Source organism: Phytophthora cinnamomi, assembly GCF_018691715.1.
Source record: "Phytophthora cinnamomi strain GKB4 chromosome Unknown Contig99, whole genome shotgun sequence".
Lineage (NCBI taxonomy): Eukaryota > Oomycota > Peronosporomycetes > Peronosporales > Peronosporaceae > Phytophthora > Phytophthora cinnamomi.
Window position 1 is genome coordinate 759,451 of NW_027151032.1, and position 15,742 is coordinate 775,192.

A 15,742-nucleotide genomic window follows, 5' to 3' on the forward strand; every position below is an offset into this window, starting at 1 on the left:
AGCTTTCTGCACCTTTTCCAACGGCTTTCCACTCTCTATGAAGAGTTCGGACTTTCGCCTGCGGATTGGCCGACGAACGTGGCTACATTTCCGCGCTGCGCCAATCAGCCACGCGCAAAGCATAGTTGTAACAGTGGCCAACTCGAAGTTGCCGGCAACTTCGAGTTGAAGGCAAGATGGGGATTATGCAAGGGAGGGCTAGCATCTGGGGTATCCGTGAGCCTCTACGGCCTGCTTTAGGCCGTTATATTGTCACGTCAGCCGCTCTCTATGGATGGAATCCAGCGCCGCCGTTGTTGCCGCGCGTGCGCATGTAAAGTCCGCGGGTCTGGCAAGTTAGCCGTTTGGACAAGCGATGGGTGCGCGCTCGCTGTGCGGGCCGCTGCGACTGCTGACGGCACCCGTTAGTGTGCAACACGACCGGTATCGTGACTTGATTCACGCCGGAGATGCTGGACTGCGTCATGGTGGCGTCACAGGGCAGCGCTTTTTCCGACTGCACCACCTGTACCACCGGCACAACCAATCCCCACGACAAACAACAACAGAGGGCTGTTTGGTGCAGCCCTGTCAGCGAGCTTCTCAAGTTGTCTGCCAGATTCGGTCCGAAACTGAAGCAGCCGTCCGTTTCGCGGCGGTTGCCGTTGCAAACGCTGTAATTTGGCTAGTGCTGAGGATGATGGCATGAGGTCATCCTCGCCGCACGAAAACGCGGCGACTAAGACGATGCCAGGACTGGCGAAACGCTGGGTCTGATCCCTTTGCCGCTTCTGCTTCGTTAGCAAACGGCTTGCATTGAGATCATACAGAAACTTTCGTGTGGGCGCAGGGTCGCTGCGCCCCTCAGCTCGAGGTTGCGGTCGTCGCCGCCCTGCAGCCATCTCCGAACGCCTCCGTCTTTGTGGTTACCGCTCGCTGGCTTGGTTCGGTGTCGCGTCGTCGACTGCAACGCTGGACGGCGTTCTGCGCAGCGGGAGCTCGAGCTGCTCGTCGTCCTCGAAGTCGAGCGGGGGCCTAGAGCAGAGCATTGCATTCACACGCACGAGTAGTGTCACCGGCTGTTAGCAAAGCTCGCTTCAATTTGCAGTAGGCAGTAATGCCGAGCGACATACAGGAAGTCGGCGAACTCGTGCCCTGGGAGGTGTTTGGCTGCCACTCGTCGACGAGCTTCGAGGTCGCTGCCGTGCATGACGAGCGCCTTCACTTTCTCCTTGGACGTCACCTGCTCGTCGTCCAGCTTCTGGAGTTGCAGCAGCCGCCGTAGCACCCGCGCGCGGTAAAACACTCGGGAAACTTGTGCCTCCACGAGCGGACAACCGTCAAGCGAGAGGTGTCCGAGGTAGCGCAGACCGGCCAAACAGTTGAGCTCGTTGATGTCCGCCACGCGGTTGTGCGCGAGCTCCAGTCGCTGTAGACGGATGCAGTCCTGCTTTCGCATACGTATCAGCCAGCGCGAGTGTTAGACTCGTCGATATTTGTTTCTGGGTCATGAATGAAAAACTGCGTGTTCGAACCCCGAGACTCGACAGTGTCTGGAGCTGGTTGTGCGCTACATCCAGATGTGTTAGTCGTGGAAGCAGCGCCACCCCCGGGTCAATAGCCGTGAGCTGGTTGTGGTTCAGCAATAGCGTCTCCAGAGCCTGCAGTCCTCTTGGTGCTTCTTCTCCACCAGCCACCAAACCACGCATGGACGCCAAGCGGTTGTGCGAGAGGTCCAGCAGACGCAAGAAACGAAGCTGGCTTACGCCCGAGATCTCCTCGATGGCGTTGTGGGCCAAGCGAAGCTCCAACAGGAAGGGGTGCGTTGTGGCGAGCTCGTGGCGAGGCATCGAGGCAATCTGGTTCTTGTCAAGTGTGGCTTTGCGCAGCAGCGAGCCGATCCACCGAGCTCCATCTACCCACGCATTACCTGGGCAACATTTGGGCACCTCAAAGTCGAGTACCTCCGTGAGATGGTTCTCGGCAGCGTCCAACGTCAGCAACAATCGAATATGTTGCAGTGGTGCCAGCGACCGCAGTTGGTTTTGGTTGCAGATCACATGCTTCGAACAGCAAAACATGGATGAAGAGAAGGTCAATAGATGGATCAAACACCGCATAGGTCGGGTTATCGCACCTGAATATGTGAAAACTCATGGATCGCTTCGATGTCCGTGAGATGCAAGCCTGTGAGCGTCGCGGTGGTGTAAATGTGCGCCTGTGTGAATGGGTTGCGTCCCAGAATACTCAGTCGCTTGGTCACGTGCTCACGTGTGAGAGGCCCTGGCAGACTACTCTCGGCATTGGCGAGTTCATCGGCTTCGCACTGTTGTGTGTCTGCCTCGCAGTCACCTTGCTGCGGAAGCACCCCTCCCGAGGTCGATAAGTCTTCTTCCATTTTGGATCGACAACCGTGAATGAAGCGCCAGGCGTCGTTTCGAATGCATGGGGACAAACCAAAACAACAGCAAAGCAAGGAACGAGGAGCACAATACGACACGCCAAGCCAGCCTGCTCATTATTACTGCGAACAACTGCGTGTGCTCTGACGTGGAGATGCAAGCACACTACACACAAATCGAATGTCGAGGCGATACAACGAGTGAGATGGTCCACGTCATGAAGGTAGCGAGTCGAACGCTTATGGGGATAGAGCGCGCGCAACAATGTCATGGCTCTAGTAGCTTGGTTACAAACTGGCGCCGAGCGAGGCTGGCGTGGACACCAGCACAGACACATCGCGGCACGAGCGGTCCCCGGTATCAAACGGACTCTTAGCCTCCATGTTCAGAGCCTTCTTCTTCTGCTGCACCGCGTAGATGAAGCCACCCGCGGCGATGCCGACCACGCACCCGCCAATCACGACAATGTAGGGCAGCGAGGAGGTGCTGTCATCCGAAGACTTGGTCGTCACCTCCACGGCGCCGCCTGAGCCGCTCGAGTTGGCCGTCGTGGACGTGCCCGTTGTCTGTGTACTAGTAGCCGAGTCTGTGGAGACCTTAGTAGTCTTGGTCGCATCGCCAGCGTTCGCAACGCCGGCGTTGTTCTGTCCGGCAGATCCGGCGCTGGCACTAGCGCTCTTGCCGCTCAGCGTAAAGTTGCTGGCATAATTCTGACTCTGGACCTGAATTCCCGTGCTGCTCGAAGCCGAGGCTGAAGCCGAAGTCGTCACCGGCGCTTCCGTTGGCGTCGGAGTCGGAGTCGGCGTGGGGGTTGCAGTTGGCGCGGCAGTTGTCGGTGTTGGTGTCGCCGTAGTTGGCGTGGGAGTTGCCGTCGTGGGCGTTGGCGTGCTCGACGTGGAGGTTGTGGTTGCACTGCTAGTGCTGGTGCCGCTGCCGCCGGGGCAGAAGGTCACCTCGAAACTCGTACCCTCCGGGCACGTGTGGGTCTTGGTATCATCGCTTGGATACTGGTAGGCATCCGAACATCCGTCCGCCTCGCACGTGAGCACCTTGCACGTGTCGTCTCCGACATTGTCTTGCGGGGTGATTTGCATGGCCGTGTTGAAGCCGGTCTTGCCCGTCTGCGACTGGCAGGCGCTGAGGCTCGTGCAGCTACCGGAGTCGGGCGGGATGATGCTGATGTCGTACCAGGGGGTTCCATCCGAGTCCACCGAGATCTCGGCCACTGCAACAACAGAGGGCAGGGTCGAAAGAGTCAGCATCAATATCCGACGCGGATCCGTAACGGCTGAAGCTCATCCGGATGACGCTTCAACCCAGAAACAAAGAGAGACTTACGAGTGGCCTCGTCGGACACGCCGTTGCGGAACATGCCCACGTAGCCGTTAGCAAGCGTGCGCGTGGTGGAGCTGCCCGAGGCAAGCGTGGTGGTGGCGCTGTTGTCATACAGCGCGACGGACTCGGAGCAACTGTTGGAGATGGTCACCGAGACCGACGCCTGCACGGCGGCCAGGTAGGCCGAGAGGCCGGCCGCGGCCAGAGCGAAGCGGGACATTATCGAGTAGCAGCTACACCAACACAGTGCGCGAATATCAGCGACCTAGCGAACTGGGGCGCTTGATGGGGGCAAGCTGTTTCTCTCGGTAGAGGGGAGAAAAGCAAAGTGAGCGCGCGTAGTGTTGTTGACAGCGCCCATTGGTCCCGCGCCGCCGAGTGTTGGCCGCAAGCGTGCAGGCCGTGCGCCAGGTGCTAGAAGTGTATCAATTGCAAAAGGCGAGCCAAGTGATAGGTGGGGAGCTTGGTGCGGCGGAGACTAATACAAGGTGGCTCATTGGCTGCCGAAAGGACGCGAGCCAATCGGAGCGCGCCGTTCCGACCTCCCCTTGCCCTGAAGACGGATCGTCTAGTCGGTCAAGTTACACATGATCGGACCACTGCAACTTGGTGCGGCTGGCAAAGCTGGACAAGATCAGCAGCGCCTCTGCCCTCGGCGAAGGACAAGGAGGAGGAGGTGCTGCGGCAGCTTGCGCTGCCGACGCTGACCCGAGGACACTTAAATGTACTCTAGTCGCCTGCGCGACGATCGTCCTGGCATCCGTGACCTGAGATGATGACAAGGTAGAGTTGCTGTGGGGATAGCCCCGACGCTGTCGGGACGACAGCGTCCGTCTCAACTTTCGTTATTGAATTTGTGTGGATTGCTGCAGTCGCATGCTAATAAGAACGCAACAGGCGGAGGCGCAAGTGAACCCTGAGCATTCTGTCCGAAGGTGGAGGAGCTCTTTAATCGTCGACGATGGCTGATGCGGAAAATGCATGTAATGTGCTTGCGCGGAACGTTACGCGCCGCACTGGAAATCACCGTCGCCAGCTTAGACTGCGGGTGTCAGGCGTGGCAGCTCATAGTTCAAGGTGGAGGGTGGTTCGATCGACGAGGTTTCACACGCTCACACACCTTTTGGCGAGGCTGAGCTGTACTTCAAATGCACAATCGACATCTACTGTAGACGCCACGCTCACGACACAGACCTTCGCTCTCCTCTGCGACCGGCAGCGACTTGGCGAGCCCGTGCACGTCGAACACCAACGCCAGCGCTCGTCGCAGCACCACATCACGACCACGCGCGTGTAAATTACCAGACCAATTCTGTAATTTACGATAGAGCCCCGCTTTAGTGACACACCACCGTAAGTACGACACCATTGACGCAGACCGCCAGCCATTACCCCGAACCAGCGTATCATCATGGCCAGCTCCGCCCCCACGACCACGGGCCTCGAGAGCCCCGAGGCGCTCGCGCGCCTGAACGCCGCCATCATGGGCGAGCGCAACCCGCGCGGCATCCCGTCCGCCGTCTTCGTGGTGCGTAAACAACCAACCGGCCGGAAAGAAAACAACACAACAAAAAAACCTCTGCCAAAACCGGTTTTTCCCTCGCCACTAACACAAACGCATTTTCGACACTGTAAATCGCCATTTTCGACACTGTAAATCGCCATTTTCGACACTACCGGTATGGAATTTCCATTTTCGACATCGATCAGGACTCCGTGGACACCTTCATGGACGCGTGCGGCGTCAAAAACATCGAGCCGCTCGTGGGCGCGCTGCAGCAGATGTACAGCAAGTACAAGTTCATGGAGACGAGTCTGCAGAAGAACCGCGACACGTTCAAGCGCAAGATCCCGGACACGCAGAAGGACCTGGACATGGTGCGGCACCTGCTGGCCAAGCGCGACGAGGGCGAGACGCTGCACACGCAGTTCAACCTGGCCGACAACGTGTACGCCAAAGCGGCGGTGGACTGCTCCGTGGGCAAGGTCTGCATCTGGCTGGGCGCGCAGGTCATGGTCGAGTACCCGTACGAGGAGGCGCAGGAGCTGCTGGAGCAGAACGTGGCCACGGCCACGGAGAAGCTGGTGCGCGGAGCTGTCGATTGAGGGGCTTGGGGGGCCTGACAGTGGAGTTTTGACGGAGATATGGTGGGTTTTGTGTTTCAGGGCCAAATTGAGGAGGATCTGTCGTTCCTGCGCGACCAGATCATCACGACCGAGGTCAACATCGCGCGCATATTTAACCACGACGTGCGCCGCCGCCGCCAGGAGAAGGACGACAAGCTGGTCGCGGAGCTCGAGGCCAAGTGAGGAGCTCGGGTGGCGCGATCTGCGGCGAATAGAGGCGTGCTCACGCCTCTAGGCCGCAGGGAGTAGTTCGACCGCTAGCTGTTTCCAAAAGCACGTATGGTGTTCCCTTGGCGCTCACTGTTGCTGTTGTTTGTTTGTTTGATGGAGGATGTGGGGTTGTTGCTGGGGAAGAAGTTTACAGGGAAACAAGACCATCCGAAGGAAGAGGCGGCCAAGTGAGACTTTTCAAAGCGTCTCTTGGCAGGCACAGCAATGAACGAAGCGCAGACGCTCGATCACGCTACGGCGGAGGCTGGATGGGAGGTACGGCAAGACGAAACTAGCGGCCAGGTGTACTATTGGAACTCCATCACAGGAGAGACGTCGTGGGAGCCCCCGCCGCATCTAGCTCGAGAGGTTTCGACTATTGGAGGTATTGCTCCTCCATGGACACAAGCTTATGACGACAGCGGCCGGGTTTACTATCTGAACACGGAAACCATGGAGACGCGGTGGACATCACCTCCATCCGCAGGCGAACCTAGAGAAGAGGAAGAAGGCGTTATTACCTCGAACTCTGACGTGTTAGCGATGACTGGAGGTCGAGGCAGAAGACCATCGACCGCGGAACAAATGGATGAGCTGAACAAATTGCTCAGCGGTGAGGATGGAGATGAAGGGGGCGAAGAGGAGGAGGACCCCCCAGAGGGCGATGGCAGTACGGCTGATCTTGGCGCCGCTAGTGAAATGCCATCTACAGTCTCGAATCAAGCGGCGCCGTCGAATAAGGAGAAGGATGGCGAGTCTTGTCCGTGGATGATGTTCGTCAATGAAGACGATGGGGTGCCCTACTACTACAACCACTTCACTGGCGAATGTCTGTGGGATCCACCGGAGGAATTCTTACGCTTCCATCAAGAGCATCAGGAGGATCAAGTACAAGAACAACCGCAGCTTGGAAAAATGGATGAAACAGGTGCCATTGGAGGTGACAGTAATATCCTAACTGCAAATGCGAAGACGGAAGACACTCAAGCACAAGAAGAGCCCAGTAACTCTAGAAGCAAGTCAGGGTCGAGGGCGAATAGTGCTCGTCCGAATAGTGCCACGGTGCAAGTTGACATTACTCCTGAATTCGAAGAAAAGGTTCGACAGGCTATTGCAGCCGCTTCCAATACACCCGTGGGGACCAGTAGACTTACGCTCGTCCACACACCAACTCCACAGCAGCTCGCACCACGAACGGGACGCTCAACAGGGGGCAGTACATCAGCTCGAAGTATCCCGAACTCTGGGCGTCCTCGTAGTGGAGATTCCCGTCCGTCGTCTGGTGGAATAGTTAGCCGACCTCGAACTCCAGGTGGGGGTGGAGCCTCGTCGAGAGTTTATTCAAATCCACCCGCAGAAGACGTGTTATCCACATACCAAGAGGAAGTCTCGGCGAGTACTGCTGAAGATGATCCTCAGTACGATCTTGCAGTGGGCCCTGGGGAGAACTCACCTTTTGCAAACGAAGAAGACGCCACTGAGGACCAATTTCGCCACGGCACCGAAGTCCCTGCTGAAGAATATGGTGCAGAAGTCGACAATTACGAGCAGCCAACTGTCAGCACGTGGATCACGGATGAGGCTGAAACAATCACCATTGAAGCTGACAGCAGATCTCTGTTTAGTGAGAAAACAGTCCTCATAACTGAACTTGGTGTCCAACTTGAGACAGCGGAGGCGGAAGTCGCCTTGGGCAATGAGGCTGATGATCCCCCGGACGGATCACTAGCGGCTATGGAAGCCCCCTTCGACAATGAATCTGACAACCAACCCGAACCTGTGACCGCAGAGATTACCTTGGACAATGAAGCTGGAGGTTTTGAAGCAGCAAATGACCCCGCTGCTGACTCCCAAGCTTTGAGTGACGTGACAGAAGAAGTAAACTCGACTACTGGAGTCGCGGTGGATACCGAAGCAGCCGAAGAAGAAGCTATGGACGCGTATTCACAAAAGGTAAACGCCACAGAGTTTGCTGCATTGACGCTTCAGTGCATGGCACGGTGCTTTATCGCGCGACAGCGGGTTAAACGCAGACGAGCAGAACAGCATAATCCTGCCCCGCCTGATACGCTAGGGCTTCTTCCAGAGACAACTATGGATGGTGTAGTTGTCGGTCCGATGTTAGAAGAGGAACATGAGAACGCACTAGTGCCCCTCACATCCCGTGCGCAAGCAGAAGAGAAGGACCCCCCTAAAGATGCTGATCCAAGTCCGCCACTTAAAGCAGAGAAAACACTACGCAAGGTTGATAACTCCCCAATAGTGCCCTCACTGAACGCTGATCGGGAGGCCCCACTCCCAACTCTACCAACCGAAGGTCGAGAATTCGGAGGTTCTTTCGAGCCGCAAGCTAGTGCTCGCTCCACGGTGATGTCTGTGCAAAGCAGTAGGAAAAACATTACTTCTCCAGCTCAAGAGCAACGCCCCCGCCGAGATCCAGCATCAATATCGACGCGATTGCCTTCCGTGCTGGATGTGGCGAGGTATTTTCCTCCACGATGCAATCATCCTTCCTCTCGCACCCCAGCGGGTAATTCAGCGGACCCGACAGAACCCGTAGCAATTACCCGAAAGAAGGTCGAGCATGGATCGCCACCTCGACGTCGCCGATCATCTCACCAAGAAGCAGAAAAATTGCAAGCGGAGTTGGAGGCTCGACGCAAGGAGGAAGAGCGCGTTCAGCGCGCCCAGGTCGTCGAGTATCAACGGATTTGGCAAGAAAGTAGGAGAGCCTTCGAAGCGGAGAAGCAGCGTTTGCTGGCCGAAAAGCTGGAGCGTGATAATCAGCGCAACCACAACATCGCAGAGGAGAAGCGTACACGGATTCAGGCTCAACGTGAACGAGACGCCAAACGCTCACGCGGCAACATACCAGGTAGCGAAGGAGATCGGCTGGTATGGGAACACCTGAAGACTCAAGGTCGTCCAACTGAGCAGCGCGTGGCTCAGTTCCGCAGCGCGCTATCACAAGCGCTCGATGCCGCGGAATTCCCAAACAAAATGTGCGCTGAGCGAGCTCGAGAGCTGCACGAGCGCATTGATCGGTTGCATCGAACAAGTTGGGCGCTGGATTCGCAACTGGAGTCCGTCGAGCTCGGACTGCTCTCCGAACTGCACCCCCTCACTAGCCACCAACGTCCATTGCAAGCGAAATACGCTGCGAACCTCCGTCGCCGTCTCGAAAGCATGATCAACATGGTGCAGTCGTGGCAGCGCGTACTCGATGAGTGGGAGGCCAGCAAGGAAAATGGTTCTACGAGCAGGTACTGGGACGCCATCAAGTCCCGATATGATCCGTCCTCGGCAGCCTTCACGGACGAGGAAACCCGACGCCACTACGTGTTGAGCGCGTGGCGCGGAGCAGTCGGTGGCGACTCGTTGTTGCACGTAGCAGCGTGGAATGGCTGGGAGGAGCACGTTCGCCTGCTCGCTGACGAAGGCGCAGACGTCAACGCGGTGGACTCGAGCGCTAGTCACAGGACGCCACTGCACGAAGCCTGTCGAGCTGGACACGCGCGGGTCGTGGAGCTGCTGCTTCGTTCCGGCGCTCGTCTGAGCGCGGTGGACGTCAGTGGTGACTCGCCGCTGCACGTCGCGTGTCGAGGAGGCTGGACTCGCGTCGTGCGCATCTTGCTCATGGCCGCAAACGACCTCGGGGACGATGCTGATCAGCACTCGCTGACTCTGGAGGACTTCTTTAACCTCCGCAACGGCAAAGGGCGGCGCGCGATGGAGGTGGCGACGCTGCCGTCGCTGGTGGAGGAGCTCGAGAGTGAGTGGCTCGTGGTTGTGGGGTTAGTGGCACCACTGCTGACTGAAGACTGCGTTGTGTGTGTGTCTTTAGACTACGACTACCAGTTGAACGGAGCTCAGCAGAGTAATGGAGGCAAGCACAAACACGGCAGGAGTTGAAGAAACCGGCGTCCTCTTAGGCGAAGAACTGGTGCATGTCGGTGGGCGGCCGCCTCACAGAGACGTGGCTGTCGTCCTCGACCCCCAGGAGAGCTTGGCGGTGGGGCCAGCTTCCGATGCAGCCGGCTGGAGGAACGGGTGGACCTCCACGGTGCTGAGGCGCGACACGATGTTGCCGTATTGGACGGTGTCGTGGGCGATCAGCAGGGCTTTGCCGACGTGATCAGTCAGCTCCAGGTGCGCGATGACATCCCTGGCGAGAGATCCCCCCGTGATGTTGGGCGGCGCCGACGTCAACCAGGACGGGGCTGCGTCGGAGAGCACATTGGCTCGGGCGCCGAACGCGTCGAGTGCGAAGAACTGCCTGTCGATGGCCAGCGAGATGCTGCATCTAGTCGTGTCGGCTGGAGCTCGATCGTCGTCGCTATCACTGGTTGAAGCCGGTAGTCTCTTGTTCTCGTCTCGACGGATGAAATTGAAGACTGAAAGCTGTGGTGGTGCTCGTGGCACTCTCACTACATCAAGGGAGGATGATGATGTACCACGGGACACTGGATAACGTAGGGATGATATGAATTACATAGCAACCGTGAACAGTTCCACAGCTGTGTACCAGCGGACTCACGTGCTTTTAGCGGAGCTGATCAACAGCACATTCTTACAGACCCCGTGCTCTTTAACATACCGCGCGCTCGACAACCCCCATCGTTAGGACGGTGACGGAGAAACTGCGTGGGTGCTTGCGCTCGATGAAGCCACCTACGTCGTATGTACGAAGAAAGCATCGTCACAATGCTTTCTTCGCAGCTTTGCGTTGTATTTTAATCCGAGATGCAGCACTTTTCATTAATTAATCAATAATGGAGTCGGTGTGCAAGCCACGCCCTGATGTGCAGACATCTGCCGAGTTTGTGTTTTCGTGCCCTACCTTTACTTTTCATGCAACGAGAGACTTGTAATCAATCACTCGGGCATCCACACGACGATCGACGCTCGAGATAGCGCTCACGGGAATAGAGCTCCGCCACAACGTGATTGGCATTCCACCTTCGACCGCAAGTCTGACGGGCCACAGGAATGAGCACTAAGTTGCTCGAAGGCATCGAGATCAGGGCGTCGCGCGTCGATTTCGACTCGCTCGCGACTCCGGAGACGCCGAAGGATGGTTTCAAGTCTCCGATGCTCGAAGAAGAGACAGTCCCGGAGAGCGCTTCGTTCGGGGTTTTGCTTGTCATTTCGATGCCTCGGATGGCCATCCGAATGGCGTGGGCAGCGCAATGGGCGGCATTGGGGCCGTATCTGCAGACTATGCTACCAAGCTATGCTGTGCAGTTGACCCAGCTCTCCGGGCCACTTTGTGGTGTCTTGATGGCGCCTATTGTCGGCGTGTATTCAGACCAGCACTATTCGCGGTTTGGTCGCCGTCGGCCGTTCCTCGTAGTAGCTGCAGTGGGGAGCATTATCTGCTGGGTGCTCATGGGATACACACGAGAGCTTGGAGACGCCCTAGGTGATGTGGGCTCCGGAAAGCATGGAGAAATTACTGACCGGAAATGGACAGCACTGCTAACGATCTTCTTCTACCTCTGGATGGACATCACCGTCAACGTCGCACAAACTCCAGCGCAGCTGCTGATCTCGGACTTCGCTGGTAGCCGACAGACTATCGGTGCTGCAATGGGGCAAGGATGGTCGACTCTAGGAGCGATTGTCGTAGCAGCGTACACGGAGTTTTTCGGTGCGGCTTACAACTCGATGCATTGGTTTCTGGGAATGCTGTCTATCTTCATGGCAGTTTGTATCGGAGCAGCTTGCTACGTGGCGAAGGAGACGCCACTGGACTGGAGGATGATGGAGAAGAAAACTTGCTGCCAGAACGTGACGTACGCGTTTGGATCAATTTTCTCGGCTGTCAGAACTCTCCCTGGGGTGCTGACGGTGTACTGTTTCGTCATTTTTCTCAACCAGTACGCTTTCGCAGCGTACAACGGCAACAAGGGAATGTTCTTCGGTCTCGAGGTTTTCGACGGAGATGCCACCAATTCAGCGACGTGCGGCAACGCGTGCTCGGAGGCTCAGCTAGACTACACACGTGGTGTACGGCTTGCTGGCGGTCTCGCTGACATGATGTTCTGTGTTGTCGGGTACCTGTATGCGTGGATACTCCCGCCATTGGTGCGCCGATTTGGAGCGCAAAACATTGCAACGCTCTCAACGATTCCTCAGGTGCTGCTGATGATCATGGCATTCTGCGACGTCGTAGCCTTGGACGTGATCATCGTGGCTCTCACATCGATCACTATCAGCACATTCTTCGCGCTCGTTGTTCCTCTTATTGTGCACGTATTTGGCCACACCGCTGAGATCGGCGTGTACGTTGGCGTTGTGAACTCTGCAAACTCTTTCGGCCAACTGCTCAACTTCATCGTTGGTTCGGCGCTGGTGGAGACGTCGATGGGCTACAGATTACCGGTCTTTGTTGGTGGTGTAGTCAGCCTGCTAGCGTTCCTAGTCTGCGTTTTCTTCTTTAGAATCAAGATGAACTCCATGTAACACGAAATGCACAGCAGTATGAATAGCTTCTCAGCTTCTATTTCGTTTCGGCAGACGCAGCTAGGACAGATCTCGACAGCCGACAAAGGCGGATTTGGTCTCGGTTCGGGTACGAACAGATTGGCTCGCCCATCTTTTCGAGCGACGAAGCTGTGATATCGACGTAGTCGATGCGGTGAGCTGCGAGTTGATCCAGAAATGTCTGAAAAGTCTTCTGGTTGCGAATTGTCGCCGCGAAGATCGCCACGCGCTGTGGATGCTGCGCTGTATAGCCTTGGTCGTGGCCAAGGAATGACTGAAGCACGTGCATCAAAGGCGGGAACGCTGCGACGTCGTAGACGCAGTCTCCTGCTAGCAAGACATCCGGCCGTTCGTCTTCATGGTCTGTAGGTTGCCAGGTTTCCCAGTCCAGCGTCTGCACCTCAACCGGGCAAAGGAACTTGCTCGCGTTGATCTCGACGTTGTAACGCAGATTTTGCATCACATTGGGCGCATAATCCGTCAAGACAATGCGGCTTGAGCGGCACACGCAGGCCAGCACCATCCCCGAAAAGCCAACGCCAGCACCCAGCTCCAACACTGTCCTGCCGCGGAAGTCGCTTTCGTGGGCGATGGCGTACTCCGCCAGCAACCAGCCCGCCTCCCAGAGCTTGAGCCCCACCTCGTTGAACACCGACGCCACGCGGCAGGTCACGACGACGGACGAGTCGGCTGTAGGCACCGTGTACGACACGTGGTGCATGGCCTCCGAGTTGAGCGAGTCGTCGACCAGTTTGGCGTTCAGCACAAACTCCATCAACGCTTCCACGAGCCCGTCGTCCACATCCGCACAAACTGCCTCAATCTCTGCCAACACCCACAGCGTCGTCATTTGTCAGCGCATTGCACAACCTGAAGTCGAACCGGTAGTCGACACGATCGATCCACGGTTTCCGCTCAAATGGCGAGTTCCCGAAAGTCAACAGCACAAGTGAGGCAGTAACGGCCTACCGTCCACGTAGCTCTTGAGGAACCTGTACGTGTACTTCCTCTGTGGCGCGAACTCGTCGCACACGGGGTCGTTCACCACCGTCCGCATCACTTGAGCCTGGGCAGCAGTCGATTGACACATCAGCGACCACTGTCACCACCACCCAACATATGAACGTTTTCGCTGCGCACCTGCAGCTCCAGCGACGCCCAGCGCTGATCGTCCTCGAACTGCGTCTTGATCATGGCCACGACGTCCCGCACGGGCTCCATCGCGCGGTAGGCCTCCAGCACGCGCCGCAGCTCGAGCTCGAGCTCCATGCTTGTCAATGTTTTCTACTGTCACATTCCCCCAACCGCAACATTCCCACCCGAAATTTCGCAATAGAAACGGATGGCCCGCGATCCAAGCAATCCATCCATCCCCTCCTGTCGGCTCAGTAGCGAATCGACTCTCTACCTCCCACCCCACGTACGTCAAGATGCCGACCGACATGAGCAAGTTCCAGCTGGTGAAGACCGCCAAGTTCTCGGTGCTGCACCCGACCAAGGGCGCCAAGCCCATGAAGGCCATCGCCGCCCCCAAGAAGGCCGCCCCGGCCAAGAAGGCCGCCACGCCCAAGAAGGAGGCCCCCAAGAAGGCCGCCCCCGCCCCCAAGAAGGTCGAGGAGGAGGACGACGACGATGACGACGACCTGTTCGGCGACGACGACGAGGAGGAGGACGAGGCCGCCAAGGCCCTCGCTGCCAAGCGCGCCGAGGCCGCCAAGGCCGCCAAGAAGGAGAAGAAGAAGCCCGTGGAGCGCTCGCAGGTGGTGATCGAGGTGAAGCCCTGGGAGGCCGAGACGGACCTGGAGGAGCTGGCCGCCAAGATCAAGGCGCTGCCCGTGGAGGGCCTGACCTGGGGCGAGGGCCACAAGCTGGTGCCCGTGGCCTTCGGCATCAAGAAGCTGCTGGTGCAGTGCGTCATCGTGGACGACCTCGTGCTGCTGGACGACATCACGGAGGCCATCGAGGGCTTCGAGGACTACGTGCAGTCGGTGGACATCGCCTCCATGAACAAGCTCTAAGCACGCCGCGCCGTGTCAATGTGGTTCAATACAGACCTTGCCCATCAATGAAAACACTCGGCGGTGACCTGCGCCTCGCTCGCCCCAGCGGCGCGCAACGCCGCCCACTAAATTACATTGTACACCGCCGTGTTGCATCATTTCCTCTTGCTTCCAATGCTGTATTGTTAGGTGGGGACGTTCATAGATTTGGAGACTCAAATAATATTTGTTTAGTACTGTAGTACCGTTAGTATTTGGCAGATTAGTATGAACTACTGGGTCGCTCCTGAAAACTCAAAACCCATTTTGCGTGTACTAAACCAGACCTAGAAGGTTCGTCGCGTGCTTGCTGATCGTACCATTTTGGCCCAAGGAGGGTCGATTTGTACGGGGTCGTGTCACGGGCGTACAAATTGGGTGCCCGTACCATGCGTCAAAGATACGCATGTCAAATGCCTTTCATTCTCGAACTTGGTTTAGCATGGTCTTGCCTAACTCATCTAGTGAAGATGCGCCGCCGCCCCCTAGCTATGACTTCCCGTTAACGCAACAAACACCGTCTGCAGCGACTCAAGCGTCTACTCCTGTTCCCACGCCTGCAGCTAGCTTCGATTTCGCTTTATCGCAAGTGACGCCGCCAGAAGTTTCGCCCGCAGAAGCTCCGATCGGTAATGCCTCGCCACCAACAGCCCCTACTACTACTAGCACTCCACCAGCATCTGATCAACAAGCGCCTGACTCAGCACCGCCTGCAACTGCATCGACAAGAAGTGAGGGCCGCCGTGGAAGACGTCGCCGCACAGCACCAACTGCGACCCGTGGTGCTGGCTTCTCGCCAGCTGAAGTCCGTGATCTTCTCGATCTTATTGATCACTACAAGCCAATTGGGCGAGATGAATGGGACACCGTTACGCGGGAGCACAATGCAAACTTTCCTGGCGTTCGCCGCACCACAGAAAGTCTTCGTAGGAAGTTTGCCAAGTTATACAGGACGAATATGGGCACAGGCAACCCTTATATCCCCGAGGAAGTTGAGAGAGCTATTGCACTAGCTGCTGCCATCACGGACCGTGCGGATATCGCTCAGGATGATGACATTGAGGATGATGCTAACGGTCTATTTGACAATGACAACGTAGACGATGAAGGCGCCGAGATTGAGGGCGTGCATCCCGAAGCTGAGACTTCAGCAGGCGTTCCTAC

The 15,742-nt window shown here is 57.1% G+C and overlaps 6 protein-coding genes across 6 annotated transcripts; 3 read left to right on the forward strand and 3 right to left on the reverse strand.

The window, feature by feature from the left end:
• Window positions 1-905: 905 nt before the first annotated feature.
• Window positions 906-2,377, reverse strand: IUM83_08545 (Protein phosphatase 1, regulatory subunit; the record flags this gene model as incomplete). Its single annotated transcript, XM_067932925.1, has 4 exons — window positions 906-1,014; window positions 1,113-1,426; window positions 1,515-2,042; window positions 2,117-2,377. The coding sequence occupies 4 exons, from the start codon at window positions 2,375-2,377 to the stop codon at window positions 906-908; spliced, it is 1,212 nt and encodes a 403-aa protein (XP_067783445.1).
• Window positions 2,378-2,668: 291 nt separating this feature from the next.
• IUM83_08546 (Carbohydrate-binding protein) lies at window positions 2,669-3,936 on the reverse strand (the record flags this gene model as incomplete). The annotated part of the gene is made up of 2 exons (XM_067932926.1): window positions 2,669-3,606; window positions 3,720-3,936. 2 exons carry the CDS (start codon window positions 3,934-3,936, stop codon window positions 2,669-2,671), a joined length of 1,155 nt encoding a protein of 384 aa, XP_067783564.1.
• Window positions 3,937-5,127: 1,191 nt separating this feature from the next.
• IUM83_08547 (Prefoldin subunit 3) lies at window positions 5,128-6,026 on the forward strand (the record flags this gene model as incomplete). Its single annotated transcript, XM_067932927.1, has 3 exons — window positions 5,128-5,244; window positions 5,427-5,801; window positions 5,883-6,026. The coding sequence occupies 3 exons, from the start codon at window positions 5,128-5,130 to the stop codon at window positions 6,024-6,026; spliced, it is 636 nt and encodes a 211-aa protein (XP_067783563.1).
• Window positions 6,027-9,239: 3,213 nt separating this feature from the next.
• On the forward strand, window positions 9,240-9,965 carry IUM83_08548 (Homeobox protein Wariai; the record flags this gene model as incomplete). Its single annotated transcript, XM_067932928.1, has 2 exons — window positions 9,240-9,825; window positions 9,898-9,965. 2 exons carry the CDS (start codon window positions 9,240-9,242, stop codon window positions 9,963-9,965), a joined length of 654 nt encoding a protein of 217 aa, XP_067783443.1.
• A 54-nt stretch (window positions 9,966-10,019) lies between these two features.
• IUM83_08549 (putative methyltransferase) lies at window positions 10,020-13,808 on the reverse strand (the record flags this gene model as incomplete). The annotated part of the gene is made up of 4 exons (XM_067932929.1): window positions 10,020-10,480; window positions 12,636-13,364; window positions 13,509-13,605; window positions 13,680-13,808. The coding sequence occupies 4 exons, from the start codon at window positions 13,806-13,808 to the stop codon at window positions 10,020-10,022; spliced, it is 1,416 nt and encodes a 471-aa protein (XP_067783343.1).
• Window positions 13,809-13,969: 161 nt separating this feature from the next.
• IUM83_08550 (ef-1 guanine nucleotide exchange domain-containing) lies at window positions 13,970-14,557 on the forward strand (the record flags this gene model as incomplete). Its single annotated transcript, XM_067932930.1, has 1 exon — window positions 13,970-14,557. One exon carries the CDS (start codon window positions 13,970-13,972, stop codon window positions 14,555-14,557), a length of 588 nt encoding a protein of 195 aa, XP_067783330.1.
• Between the last annotated feature and the right edge of the window lie 1,185 nt (window positions 14,558-15,742).